This window comes from Oncorhynchus mykiss, chromosome 24 (assembly GCF_013265735.2).
Source record: "Oncorhynchus mykiss isolate Arlee chromosome 24, USDA_OmykA_1.1, whole genome shotgun sequence".
Classification (NCBI taxonomy): domain Eukaryota; kingdom Metazoa; phylum Chordata; class Actinopteri; order Salmoniformes; family Salmonidae; genus Oncorhynchus; species Oncorhynchus mykiss.
Window position 1 is genome coordinate 12,459,828 of NC_048588.1, and position 15,426 is coordinate 12,475,253.

At 43.1% G+C, this 15,426-nt stretch overlaps 1 protein-coding gene across 1 annotated transcript in view; it reads left to right on the plus strand.

Moving 5' to 3' along the window:
• The window catches only part of snx19b (sorting nexin 19b), a 36,099-nt gene extending 20,879 nt beyond the window's left edge, over positions 1–15,220 (plus strand). The window contains exons 10-12 of the mRNA XM_021582284.2: positions 9,662–9,846; positions 10,326–10,413; positions 12,392–15,220. Of these exons, the coding sequence (XP_021437959.2) occupies positions 9,662–9,846; positions 10,326–10,413; positions 12,392–12,515 (397 nt within the window). The 3' untranslated portion in view covers positions 12,516–15,220. The remainder of the gene's footprint in view (positions 1–9,661; positions 9,847–10,325; positions 10,414–12,391) is intronic.
• The last annotated feature ends 206 nt before the right edge of the window (positions 15,221–15,426 follow it).

Sequence of the window (15,426 nt, forward strand, 5' to 3'; positions counted from 1 at the left end):
GTTGGTTTACTTTTCTTGTGAGGTCTTCTGGTCCTCACAAGTATAGTCAAACGTGCACACACACATACACCGACATAGCACGGATGGGGTAGATGGTGGATGTAGACGGTGATCTGATGATGCCAGACCATACCTGGTTAGGCTATGCCAGCCTGCGCCTCAGTGGAAACAGACACATCAAATGCCTGTGGAGGCCAGAGGAGAACTAGGTAATACTTTACTATACTGTGCTGCTCCTGCTACTGCTGGCCTTTCTGGCTCACGATCCGCCTGGAGTCTGAAGGCTGCCTGGAGGCCTCAGTCTGCCAGACACCTTTTGGATGCTAATTGGCTCTACAGAGGTTTCAACGGAAGATGTTAGCACAAGACCTGGGTTTAAAAAATAGTACTTGAAATCTTTCCAATACTTAAGCTGTGCTTGATTGAGCTCGCCTGGTGGAATGGGACCACTGAAATAGTTATAAGAGTGCAAACCCCATCCATCTGACACATTCCAGGCAGGCTCAAGCAAACACAAGTATTCAAAATATTTCAAATACTTTTTGAACCCAGGTCTGGTAAGCACTAGTTCTCTGATGCAGCGCTCTCCTCACTTACCCAGGCATGCCAGAATGATTAGGACACCAGACACCATACAAGGTTTTCAGAATAAAGACCACAGTGGAGATGGATCTATTTGAAGAGAAATGCACCCCAGATGATCACACTCCTCCATTCTTACCAGGAAGTCGGCTGTATAGAGTGGGGCTTTTACTAACACTTTTACTAACACCGACTGCTTATTTTGTCCCATCCAAATGACTTCCCACTCTTGGAGGTGGTTACGGTAAGCACAGCTCAAGTCTGCCACGTGGTTATGTTTACCAAGCACTTTGTGCTGTAATATCAACACTGGAAGTGTATTGAATGCATTCCATGAACAATCACAGAGGAGACTGCCATTATAATGAATTTAAGAAACTTAAAGAACTCTCTGGCAACAAGATAACTATGGCATTTTAATAGCTCGAGCTATCACCTTATAGTTAACCCTTGATAGTCTATGGTTCTGTAATGAAAATATTTCGCAAAAGGCTTCTGAATCTTTGTTAACATGTTGTTCTACCATCCTTTTTCTTATTCATTTAGTATTTTTACCTCTCTTGGCCATTTGTGTGCAAAGAACAGAGGGAGATTGTTAAGGGATTTTGGATTGCATCGTGTGAGTTTTAATGAAATGCTCTCCATGTCTCTACTACAGATTCGGATTGAACGCAATTTGTTAAGCTTGCCTAATAGGCCAATGTAGAAGCACAACATAGTGTGTTCTGTTGAGGTCATTAGGGGTTATTTGAGGTGTTCACCAAGCTATCAGTCTCCCTCTGATGATCACACTGTGCTGGTAGGCCTATGTGCAACCACACGTGTTCACAGGACTTCACACACAATATCCACCCCTGGTTTTTAACAGTCTCATGAGTCTCCCTCCAAGGCATTGTCAGATCCAGAGGAGAATTATAACATTGCCCCTTAAAGCCCCTTTTAGTGGGAGCTGCAGTGAGCCAAGTAGTGCATGTCTATAGTATGCCTGCAGTGCTAAAGCTCTTCATAATGATGCCCCAGCACTGCCACTGAATAGCCCCCACTCTGCTGTGTCATTATTTGTCAGCCCCCCAACCTCTATTCCTTATGAGGTTCTGCTGGGCCTGTAATTAACATGAGTCATACAGCGGCAGACTTCCCGTAAGTCCTTTCCAATTTATGGACAGTCAAGATGTTGGGTCATAAGAAAAAAATATGTGCTCTTCCCTGTGAGCTCTCAAGTGAAGAGGCCACAGCTTTTTTATGGTGGGGGGGGGCAACATCCTGACTGTTTATAAGTTGAAAATTATGCCCCTGTCCCCCACACCCCTCATCACACAGAACTATCAGCCTTAAACCCCCCCTCTTCTGGACATATAGACAGTCGAGTTTCCTCTAGCAGACATCCAACAGGAATTGTCAGACAGAGACAGACCTCTCAAGAGCCCCTCGATGATGCGCCTTATTGCTCAGGCCATCTGCCCAATGTTCTCCTCTTTCGGAGATGTAAACTCTGGCTTGGCTTTGATTTAAGCCAGAGATCTCTCCTCTTGTACTTTACACAAACTTCTGATGTAGCACTTGGCCTTGAGGGCTGAGACTAATTGAGACCCAGAGTACACAATTTCTTGGCTTCACATCGATGTGCAGAGATGTTATCAGGGTCGAGATGCAGCCGCAGCGCCTCTGACTGAAGTAGAGGTGCTTTTACCGCTGTTGGAAGAAAGGTGTCACGCAGATGAGATGACATCCGTCTGTCGGAAGACATTTCTGTTCCCTTTTATCCCAACTCAAGCTCCTAAGTTGTTTCTTTTTGCTTATGGTTAAAGTTCCAAATAGACGTTTTGTGGATGTGTCATTAGTGCTCTGATACATGGAGAATGGCTTTGTGTTTCAGGTGATCAGCAGTTAGCGGTGGCCTAGCCATACCATTTTCTATTGTCTTTGGACTGAGGAGTAGCATGCATTTTGTTGTTGTACGATATGGTGGTCTCTTTGGTCAGAAATAATCCCCAGCTGTCCCCCTCTCCAGCCAGTGTTGTTGGTCTGTAGCTAAAGGCCATGTTCGTTCATTATAAGGCTAGCGAGTTTTTGCAGCACAGCCCATCTGGAGCCACTTTGGGGATGTAGCCGGCGGATAAAGACGGCGCTCTCGTATTACCAGCCGTACTGTAAATACTTGTTTATTTGTTTGTCTTTCACTCTTTATTACGTCCGTGTGGTTGTGTTGTTTCGTTTTTTTACAAACAAACGAGTCCTCCATTAAAGGGATACTTCGGGATTTTGGCACTTCCCCAGAGTCAGATGAACTCGTGTATACTATTTTTATGTCTGTGTCCAGTACAAACTAACGTTAGCACAGTGACTGGAAGTCTAAGGGTATCTACTAACATGCTAGCAGATACCCATGGACTTCCAGTCATTGAGCTAAAGCTAGTTAACAACTTCCTTCAAACTGCACGCAGACACATGAAAATGGCATCCACGAGTTCCTCTGACTCTGGGGAAGTAGATTGTTGCCAAAATCTTGAAGTATCCCTTTAAGACCCTTGGAATCTTTCCCTGGACCTTGTATTAGGTGTTTGAGGAGTAAAATGCTCTTGTTGTGTATGACATGGGCTTTACTATTGTTGATGCAAATGATAACTGTGAGCTAAAGCAGACACGTTGCACTGAGGAGGAACACTTTGTCTCAGTCCAGTGTGCCTCTGGGTTTGTGGAACAGTCTGTTAACATGTAATGAGTTGTTTAAAGGCTGGCTACAGACCTCCATTCCCAGTTTGATTATTCTGCTAGCTAAATAGATTGATGGAATTCAGCTCTTTGGCTGCCTTGGCATCTTGCTCTGTTTGGCAACAGCATTGTGGGAATTCAGCTAGCAGTTGGATGGATGGATGGACGATGGCCTTTTTTTGTTTAATTACCCAGTGCACACACAGTACACCTGCATTCACTAACACCTGCACCCTGGACATGCTTAAAATCCATCATTCTGATTTTTGTTCGATGTTTTGATTCTGGTAATTAACTCAATGCAATTTTGAGTCGTGAGTGAAGTGGAAATGCATCATATTTTTCTTAGGTCATCTAGCCGATTGTTAAGCGTTGTTGTAATTTAAACTGAAGTGTGATGCAGGATTTGAATGTGTTTTTTAATCCAGCGGCTATTTCTAAATTAGTACGCAATGTCTGCTAGTTCAGCTGTGCTGGAGTCCGACGTTAGAGAAAGTAGTAATTTTATTTTCCCCATTTTGTTTGAGCTCTATAAAAACACTTTCATGTCTTCCTCCACATTATTGTTTGAAAAAGTGTTTTTACTATTGGCTGCCGAGTCCCAAGTCCTTGTGCTATTTTCACCCAAGACTTTAGAATAACAACTACAGTTTATGTGATTGGCACCGGATGGTTTTACACAGATCACATGGAATGAGTGTTAGTCTGAACCCAGACAGGCCTCGCGTTTTAAACTGGTTTGACAGGCTCGCATCCCACTGCCATGGCAGAATATCCCTAACAATAAAGCACAGGTTCTTCATTCTCAAGTGCTATAGGGCCTTCTTCATGATGGACTTCTCAATCCTAAAGTCCTCATTTTGATAAGATAATCGTCTACGTCACGTGTCAAACTCATTCCACGGAGGGCTAAGTGTCTGCAGGTTTTCGCTCCTCCCTTGTACTCGATCGATGAATTAAGGTCACCAATTAGTATAGAAATCCTCTCACCTGGTTGTCCATGTCTTAATTGAAAGGAAAAACCAAAAACACACAGACACTAGGCCCTCCACGGAATGAGTTTGACACCCCTGGTCTACGTAAAAAAAAAAGCCAAGGAGATGCTTTTCCATTCATTTTTTTCATTAACCCTGTGTGTGTCAAGGTATTACATGAAGGTGAGAGAGTGGTCCACTACTTCTATCATCTCACTTCGAACAGCTAGCGAGTTCCAACAAGGGCTCCAGTGAGGAGAAATGACAATCAACTAGCAGAGCCAATATGCTCCAAATCTGCTGATGTTAAAGGGTTCCTCCCAGCATGTGCATCAGGGTCGGTCTCTGTCTGTCACAGACGATGAATTAACTGTCTTTCTCACTCCCCTTTCCATTGCCCACCCGACACAACACCACGTCGTGGACTGTGTCAATTTTTCCCAGCAAATTTCACATGTCAATTAGGCACTTCAAAATAAATATAGTTGTCACGTTGATGTTTTTGCAGTGTCAGAAGAAATCAAGGCACCTATTAGAATTTGAAACGGGATTGTTTAAACATGGCTGGCTATGGGAGAGCTTTAGTAACCCCCTTTTTTCCCATTCTTCCTGAGGTGGAGAAATGTATTCTCTGCTAATGCTGCGTGTCCCTGTCAAAGCCGCCGCCAGTCAAAATGGACTGCACTTCATAAACGGCCCGACGGGTCAGCAGTAGGAATAAAATGTACTACTGTTGATTCCGAACAACTCACTTTTTTAGTTCCATCTCCTTACATTAGCTATGGTCCAACGTCAGCCCTTAAATGGTTTGTCTGGACCAGTGCAGCTTTTGTCTTCTTGTTATCCCAGAGAGGCCTGCATTCCATCCACCGACGCCGATGTTGAGTGGCTGGTTAGCTATTGCACTTTGTGTTGCATCATTTTCATCAATGATACTGTAATAAGTACTGTATTGTATTACATATTTAGAAAGTATGTGGTGGTGGGAATTGGGTGCCGTTCATCGATATAGCAAGATGCACAATCTTTTCCAGAGACAACATCGCCCACTGTGTAGACTTACTTATTCGGTTGGTTTCCCTGCATGGTTACTCATGGCAGGAGACCTTCACCAGGTGCACCGAGTCAGGGCGAGGTTATTTCAACGTGAACATGACTTACTCTGATGCCGACTGTGAAAGACATCACCGCTCTGAGTGTTTCCAGGGCCTCGGTGTTTCCTGATGAAATAGTGCAGTCGGGCTGCTATAAATCTCCCCAGTGACTGGGTAGGAGGAGCTGGAGTGACTGCTCCTTCCCCAAGACATAAACCACGACCGCGTGCATGTCAGACCAGACCAGACCAGCCCTCCCATGACATTATAGACTGGGGAGACTTGGGAGGTTCCCAATGCTTTCAGCAGGATCTGCCGCAATGTCCAAAGATTTTCCCAAATGAGGGGAAAAAATAATGTTTGGCTGAAAGAAAGTCTGTTTGGCCTTGGCAGCTCGTGCCCACGTCTTTGTGTTTTCGACTCGCCTCTGCTGTTTTGTCGTCGTAAGCGACCATGATTTAGGCTAATGCGCTTGCCTCCGGTCGGTACTGTATGTGGCGTTGAACAGAATACTCATCATTGTCCACCTTCCGAGGGGGCTAAAATAAAACTGCAGAGTTAACTTCAGAAGAGTAGGAGATCCGTGGCAAACAAATGCCAAGGTTCACTTCCCAGAATTCATAGCTGCTCTGTGAGACATGACAGTTTCTTCAGTCAAGGAAGTATTGAGCTCAATGTGCAACACATTTTTGTAAGGAATCCATATTACTTGTGTTACGTAACTTGTATTTTCTCAGAACTCCTAGTCATTGTTATTTGTTAGTTGAACTCAGAAGGTCTCTCATTGGAATGTATTTTTCCTATTAACTTATCTTCACTCTCCCTCCAAGGCATACAACATATGTGCAACTATAATAATTGCTCACATCAATCTTGCCAGAGGTTCTTAGCAGGCAATCCTTCATAGGCTTTATAGTAACATTATCTCACAGTCCCACATCATGGTTCCACACAGATGTCAGGATGTCATTGGTTTGGGAGGCCAGCCTCGCTGTTATGAAACATATTAACAATGAGAAGGTGCAAGGTAGTGAAAAGAACACGAACAAGGGCCGTCCATGTCCCTCAACAGTGTGTGGCAACACAGGACGAAAGATCCTGTCATGAAATAACTCAATTAAAGGAACATCAAATGTGCCATGAACGATAAATGACATTTTGCCTTGAAGGACATATTCTGTTGAACATATTTTAGTGGCATTTTACAGTATTATGTAACATCTGCAGAGTGTTATTACATGATTTTGATCAAGTCTCTCATCCAATTGAATACAGTCTGGATACAACCACTATTTGTGTTCTCTCTTTGCTTAAGTCCTACTCAAGAGACCACCAGCAAATCTTCTCTCGCTGTGTGTGTATGACTGGAAACGCACCGATCATTTTACAGGCATGGCACGTTCTTTGGTCTGCTTTCATTTAGTTGATTAACACCATCTACTGTATTTCTATAAGGTTATCGTTGTACGGCCATTACCTTGTGCTCAAAAAACCTCTGCACGTTATGTGGATGGCGGGTTGTTGCGTTCTGTGCCTACATTATGTAAGTCAGTCTGGGTTTTAATCTCGTTGGGAGTTAAATATCCTCTCTATGTGACAGTATCGCCATACACAAAGTCTTCCTTTAGAAGTGGACAGTTTACCTTGTCAGAAGTGGACGGTTTACCTTGTCAGAAGTGGACGGTTTACCTTGTCAGAAGTGGACGGTTTACCTTGTCAGAAGTGGCCGGTTTACCTTGTCAGAAGTGGACGGTTTACCTTGTCAGAAGTGGCCGGTTTACCTTGTCAGAAGTGGACGGTTTACCTTGTCAGAAGTGGACGGTTTACCTTGTCAGAAGTGGACGGTTTACCTTGTCAGAAGTGGACGGTTTACCTTGTCAGAAGTGGACGGTTTACCTTGTCAGAAGTGGACGGTTGACCTTGTCAGAAGTGGACGGTTTACCTTGTCAGAAGTGGACGGTTGACCTTGTCAGAAGTGGACGGTTTACCTTGTCAGAAGTGGACGGTTTACCTTGTCAGAAGTGGCCGGTTTACCTTGTCAGAAGTGGACGGTTTACCTTGTCAGAAGTGGACGGTTGACCTTGTCAGAAGTGGCCGGTTTACCTTGTCAGAAGTGAACGGTTTACCTTGTCAGAAGTGGCCGGTTTACCTTGTCAGAAGTGGACGGTTTACCTTGTCAGAAGTGAACGGTTTACCTTGTCAGAAGTGAACGGTTTACCTTGTCAGAAGTGGCCGGTTTACCTTGTCAGAAGTGGACGGTTTACCTTGTCAGAAGTGAACGGTTTACCTTGTCAGAAGTAAATTGATGTTTCAACGAAAGGAACTGTGATGACATCGGGATTGCACTGTGCCTTGACCTGTGCAGCCAGGTGGTATTTCACCACGTAAATGAGTTCCACAGGTACATCTTAGCTTGTCAATGCTGTAGATGCGCAGTCTGGATGAATGTCAAGGCTGCCTCACGTCCGCTTGCTGCTTTGGCACATGCTGCACGAACCAAGCAAAAAGGCAATACCGTCTCGTGTCCAAATAGCCTAGTATTTTAAATCTTCCAAATACGCTGAGCATTTGGTTGAGCCTACCTGGAATGACAGACATGGAGGGTTTGCACTCTTGGAATTATTCCATTGGAATAGTATCTGTTATCTAGTAGTATCATATCTGTTGTATAGCGTGCAGGGATGTGCTGCTTTTTGCTGCTACATCAGGAATTCCTAACTTTTTGCCGTCATTCTCTATTCATACTCAGTGATACTTTCTATGTTGCCCTGGTAATTTTACTGATGTGATATTCCCTGATTCATCAGGAATTTCTGCTTCTCTGCCATCAGCCTCTATTCATGAACATTTACCCTACTCCCACACTGACCTCCTATCTTTACAGCTCTACAGTGCTTTCAGAAAATATTCAGGCCCCTTGACTTTTTCCACATTTTGTTACGTTACAGCCTTGTTTTTCCCCCTCCTTCAATCTACACACAATACCCCATAATGACAAAGAGAAAACAGGTTTTTCGATATTTCTGTACATAAAAATACTTATTTACGTAAGTATTCTGACCCTTTGCTATGGGACTCAATGTAGCTCAGGTGCATCCGGTTTCCATTGATCATCTTTGAGATGTTTCTGCAACTTGACTGGAGTCCACCTGTGGTAAATTCAATTAATTGGACATGATTTGGAAAGACACACCTGTCTATATAAGCTCCCACAGTTGACATCGCATGTCAGAGCAAAAACCAAGCCATGAGATCGAAGAAATCGTCCGTAGAGCTCCCTGACAGGATTGTGTTGGGGCACAGATCTGGGGAAGGGTACCAAAAAAAATTCTGCAGCATTGAAGGTCCCCAAGGACACCTTGGCCTCCATCATTCTTAAGTGGAAGAAGTTTGGAACCACCAAGACTCTTCCTAGAGCTGGCCGCCTGGCCAAACTGAGCAATTGGGGGAGAAGGGCCTTGGTGAAGGAGGTGAACAAGAACCTGATGGTCACTGACAGAGCTCTAGAGTTCCTCTGTGGACATGGGATCCCTACGGTGAAGTGTGGTGGCAGCATCATGCTGTGGGGATGTTTTACAGAGGCAGGGACTGGGAGACTAGTCAGGGTCGAGGGAAAGATGAACAGATCAGTCCTTGATGAAAACCTGCTCCAGAGCACTCAGGACCTCCGACTGCGTTCCTGAACACAGACTTAAACCCGGAAATAGCTGTGCAGCGACGCTCCCCATCCAACCTGACAGAACTTGAAGGAATCTGCGGAGAAGTATGGGAAAAACTCCCAATATATATTCTCCATACTTCTCCGAAGATTCCTTCAAGCTCTTGTCAGGTTGGATGGGGAGCGTCGCTGCACAGCTATTTCAGGGTTTAAGTCTGTGCTCAGGAACCCAGTCGGAGGTCCTGAGTGCTCTGGAGCAGGTTTTCATCAAGGACCGATCTGTTCATCTTTCATATATATATATATATATATATATATATATATATATATATATATATATAAATAAACTGAGTAAAGGGTCTGAATACTTATGTAAATGTGATTTCAGTTTTATTTTTTATACATTTGCGAAAATGTTTACAAAAAATAGGTTTTTGCTTTGTTATTATGGGGTACTGTATGTAGATTGATGGAGAATTTTAAAAAAAATCAATTTTAGAATAAGACTGTAAAATAACAGGATGTGGAATAAGTCAACGGGTCTGAATACTTTCCGAATAGACAGTAAATCAATAAAGATACAATCTATAATATGTTGTCCTGATCACATCCCTGATGTGTGTGTTGTCTGTCCCTTGCAGGTGGCTTGACGTGAGCGTGGCTAACCTGACCTGTACCCAGTACTGGGTGATCTACCTGCGGGTGCTCCAGGAGGCTGTGTGGCCGGGGGGCAGCCTACCAGCTCAGCCCCGCCCAGAGCGCAGCCACCAACAGAAGGAGGACACCAAGCAGCAGTCTCTGCACTGCCTCATGAGACTACTGCCAGGTAAGGGATCACTAATAATGAAGAGGCAGGCTCGTGTTCATTAGGCACCAAATGGAAGGAAATGGACTGAAACCGGGGGATTATGGACTTGTTCAATAAGAAACGCTAATTTTTCTTTTTCCGTTCCAATTATTATTTGTATAAAACATTTTCATGAACTTTACTAATAAACATGACCCAGGAGTTTATCCTGACCTTGTGACCTGACCATGAAAAAGGAACCAGGTTATAATTATAACTTTGGTCTGGAATCCAGTACAGCACATGATCAGGAAAAACTCCTGGCCTATACACACTCATTCCTATCTAGCTCTGCAAACATACAATTCATCAGTATTACAGTCGGAGATATTGCTTATGTGCAATACAATGGCATTTAATGTAAATTACTATATCCAACTAGCTATGGTTTTTAGCTTATCCCTGTTGAGTCCTGTGTGGCCTCACGGTCCTATATTTGTACTCTTCTGTGTTTACAGATCTTCTCTCAGATATGCTGGGCTCAGACAAATACCAACTAAGCTGGCAGACTGCACTGGAATCTCTGCAGGACCCTTACATAAACAGGTGACCACACACACACACACACAACAAAGTAACGTACACTACCTGTCTCTCTGTCTGGCCATGATTTAAAGAGCCTGACATCATGGTCTTGCAATAGATTATGAAGGAACATGACATGAGGTGTTGATAAAGGGTTCTAAAGCCAAGTGATGAGCTGGTTTTGGATCAGTGGGCATCAGCCAAGTTTTCTAGTGTGTTTGATATTATATACCTCTTTCCAGACACGTTTCCAGTGGGTAAAGCTGATGATTTCTACATTGCCAGCCCTTTGTTCTTGAGATACGTTAGTTTTGATTATTGCAGCATGTGTCACAATTAATCTTCTTATTGAAATGTTCAAATAAGGTGTGTAAGGTACAGTATAATATATTTACAACAAAACTAAGTCCCTGTAGTGTTTGAAACATGCTGTTAGAATCAAGAAAGTTGTCTCAATTGTAAGGATTTCATTGCTGATCTAATTTGGCTCGTTGAACCTTGTAGGAGGTTTTGGTCCTCTTCAAATCAAATCAAATGTATTTATATAGCCCTTTTACATCCGCTGATATCTCAAAGTGCTGTACAGAAACCCAGCCTAAAACCCTAAACAGCAAGCAATGCAGGTGAAAAAGCACGGTGGCTAGGAAAAACTCCCTAGAAAGGCCAAAACCTAGGAAGAAACCTAGAGAGGAACCAGGCTATGTGGGGTGGCCAGTCCTCTTCTGGCTGTGCCGGGTGGAGATTATAACAGAACATGGCCAAGATGTTCAAATGTTCATAAATGACCAGCATGGTCAAATAATAATAATCACAGTAGTTGTCGAGGGTGCAGCAAATCATTAAGAGTATCTCTACCACTCCTGCTGTCTCTAGAGAGTTAAAAATAGCAGGTCTGGGACAGGTAGCACATCCGGTGAACAGGTCAGGATTCCATAGCCGCAGGCAGAACAGTTGAAACTGGAGCAGCAGCACGGCCAGGTGGACTGGGGACAGCAAGGAGTCATCATGCCAGGCAGTCCTGAGGCATGGTCCTAGGGCTCAGGTCCTCCGAGAGAGAGAGAGAGAAAGAAATAATTAGAGAGAGCATACTTAAATTCACACAGGACACCGGATAAGACAGGAGAAGTACTCCAGATTTAACAAACTGACCCTAGCCCCCGGACACATAAACTACTGCAGCATAAATACTGGAGGCTGAGACAGGAGGGGTCAGGAGACACTGTGGCCCCATCAGTAAGCCAGTGACTCAGCCCCTGTAATAGGGTTAGAGGCAGAGAATCCCAGTGGAAAGAGGGGAACCGGCCAGGCAGAAACAGCAAGGGCGGTTCGTTGCTCCAGAGCCTTTCCCTGTAGTGTTTGAAACATTATTGAATTTGATTTTGATTTGATTTCCGTTCACCTTCACACTCCTGGGCCAGACTACACTCAATCATATGACCCACTGAAGAGATGAGTCTTCAGTAAAGACTTAAAGGTTGAGACCGAGTCTGCGTCTCTCACACGGGTAGGCAGACCATTCCATAAAAATGGAGCTCTATAGGAGAAAGCCCTGCCTCCAGCTGTTTGCTTAGAAATTCTAGGGACAATTAGGAGGCCTGCGTCTTGTGACCGTAGCGTACGTGTAGGTATGTACGGCAGGACCAAATCAGAAAGATAGGTAGGAGCAAGCCCATGTAATGCTTTGTAGGTTAGCAGTAAAACCTTGAAAAAAACATATATTTGGCCTGTATATGCTCTTGGCCTGTATGCTTTCGCCTAAATCATGCTTTGATGTAAATTAGGGAAATTGCAACACAATTGCAGAAATATCAGGTTGTAATTTGACCCATTGTAAAATTCACTAGCCACAAATGAAGTTTTCAACATTTTAAACAAACTTAAAATGTCCACCTGTAACTTGCCAGAATGAAATTATGTATAATTTTGGAGAGAGGAAATGTTGGACAGCAGATTTCTGGAAGACCCCTGACCTTTAACCTGTGACTCTTACCCTGTACAGACACCTGGTCTACTGTATCTGGGACCTTCTCCTCGAGTTCCTCGTCCCTGAAACATCTGAGGAGCACTTTCAGAAAACCCTGCTGCAAAGTCTGTCCAAAAACGCAGAGAAACTACCACCATAAAAGCCGTGGGAGAGATACTCGCGCACACACACACACACACACACGTTTAATCAACTGTGTCAGTGAATAGCCCCCGATGAAAGTCCAGCCTGGCGCATCTGGATAAATTCCATTATTCATGTGTCGCCACCTTCACCGCTGAAACTTTGGATCCGAGGACATCCGGGTCTGTCTCCGATTTAGTCCATGACGCCTGTGGGTCTCAAACATCGGCCACACATCCGGAGCAGCTTTGATTACCCAGCACCTGTTTTCTGTTTGATCAGAATACCTCTCTGATCTCAAAAAGCCCAACACACCAAACTTCCCAAATCCACCCTTTTCCTGCTTCCTAAAACCTCCAGCTTTGTACCAAACTAATTTCAGATGGACTTCACACCATCGTTATCCCTCGTGGTCTTTCTGCATCCTGTTGGAGCTAGAAGTTTACTAGAATCGCTAGTGGTTTGGAGAAGTCCAATTAGATTTCTTCCCCCACTTTAGGCTTACTGTGTCGTGCTTTGCCCTTTCGGGATGACTTGCCTTTGTGTTCTCTGTTATATGCCCCTATTCCTTTTGATACCCTTGGCTCTACACCGAGCAGCACATGTGCTGTGTTGCATTAATACTGTACTCCCTTACTCCTGGGATCCTCCTGAGGCCTGGCTCGTACTGATATGGTCCACTGATACGTTTCTGTTAAAGTGGTCACTCGCACGTTTTGAACTTGTATGATGAAGGCCACTGCACTTTGAAGCTCTTGATGGCCGCTTTTCCCACGGGCCTGAAATGGTGGTTTTAAGTGATATACTATACAAGTACATCCAATTTTCAGTGGTCTCTGCTATTTTCTGAATGTGCAATCCTACAGGAGGGTGTGATTTGGTTAATGACCTATAATGTACGGCACATTTCGATGTATATCATTGATAATTTCTTTGAAAGTAGCAGAGAGCCCTCTCTGGAAATGTGATGTGTTTTAAGAGCATGTTGTTCCAGACAATATGTCTAAGCTAAATCAAAAAAGGTACTTTTGAGATATTTATAATAATGTTGTTAATGTTGAAACAATTAATGTGATTATTATTATTTTTAAATCTAGACATACTCCATATTTCAGAGCACACTATAAGGAGGATAATGACACCAAGATGTCTGTACCACATACTGTTCACAGATCATAGGGTCTTATAGGGTCAAAGGGCCTCAAAAAAGCATGTGAAACATCCTTCCTCTCAATTAAGTTTTTATGTGAGAATTGGCAGAACAATCTGAGATGACCCAAATATTTTTGGATGTTGCTGGTGTGCAATCGCCTAACTTATGTCTGTGAAACTGGCACAAAGACTTCTCAACATTGGCATTCCGTGACACAAGATGTTCACCGTGTTTGACATTCCTCACTCTTACTGATGCTTATTATTGCCTTTATATGTGTACAGTAGGTCTGACGCCAGGTGAAGCTCATGCAGGCAGCATAGTAGCGTACGTCTGATGTCAGAGGTCCAATGTGTCCTACACAATCCGTTGCACTCTCATCTTTGTCTTAAAATAACATAATATTGCAGTCATTCTTTATTTCTGTATTCTTGTTAACGTGATTGATTTATTTGATTGTGTTTAACTTGCTTGTTCGATTTGTAATGTGAAAATGTGTATTGCTCAAAAAGATTGACCAGGGATACCAGTGGTACCGAAGAGAATTAATACCTGTAGGAAATGCTTTTAAATTGCCTTAAACATGGCTGGAAGAGGTCTCGTCTGTCTTTACTATGTAGTCTGTGGACATGCCTTTTGTACATCGTGTCACAAAGTAGTAGCAAACCCCAGTGACAAGGTGTGTTCTGATGTGCTGAATGTTGTGTACTGTGATGTTTATTCCCTCCTGAACACGTTCCTAGCTGTTACCTCTGTTCCTGTTGAATCCTTTGTGATGAACATTAGGGGTAGCTTGCGTTTTGCAAGACAGTTGTCCTGTCCTCAAATGTATCACGTCACATGAAATGTTCATGTTCAACACAAAACTAATTTGACAAACTTGTGAGTGCCGTTTTCACATGGAACACATTGCAAATCTGTCAGTTTGTTACGTGGCTTTTTTTGCTAGTTGTTTGAGTACTGAACAAAAACAAGTTTGTCAAATTATCTTATGTACTCTGTATGGTGCCATTATAGACACAATCATTTGTTTACCCCATGATAAAAACAAGTTATCAGTGATTAATTAACTTACAGAAGTGGTATTGTTAGGCATTTATTTGATTTCTCGTCAGAAGGGTTCTGCACGCAATGGCTGCTAGCTGCTATTCCACTGAAGTCTCGCCATTTCTCCCTAACTTCCCTTTTGTCAACACCTCATGTCGTTCTCAATCGTCTTTCCTCAATTCCTCTTGTCCTATCACCTTGCCTCCTTCTCAAAACACATTGGAGGAGAAGGTCTGAGGGGAGGGAATTGAGAAAATACAATTTATCACTTAATTACATGTCTGATTTGACATTACAATCCCAATTCAGTTTACACCAGTGAAGGCTTTTTGAGTGTGGAATTGTACATATTAATGCTTTGAATGTGACTCTATGTAACTCTGTCAGTGTGTTATAACTGGACTCCATCACAAGGTTTTACATTAGCTGGTGTTGATCATTTCCAAAACCAATAAAATGACCTAAAGTGTATACCATTTGTTGTTCAATATCAAACGAGGCAAAAAAATAAATAAATTGATGTACTTGTGCTTTTTATATCTTATAAGCCTAATTAAACGTTATGTTTCTCTTTGTAGGAGATTGCCTCTGACACAAAATGGTTGTTCAATAGTTTGAATCGTTGTGAGATGATAAGCCTTTATAAGGTGCTCACGCATGTTTATGACAACTGTACAATACACTAGAACTACATAACAATGCATTCTATTTCTCAGCGTTAGTGTCA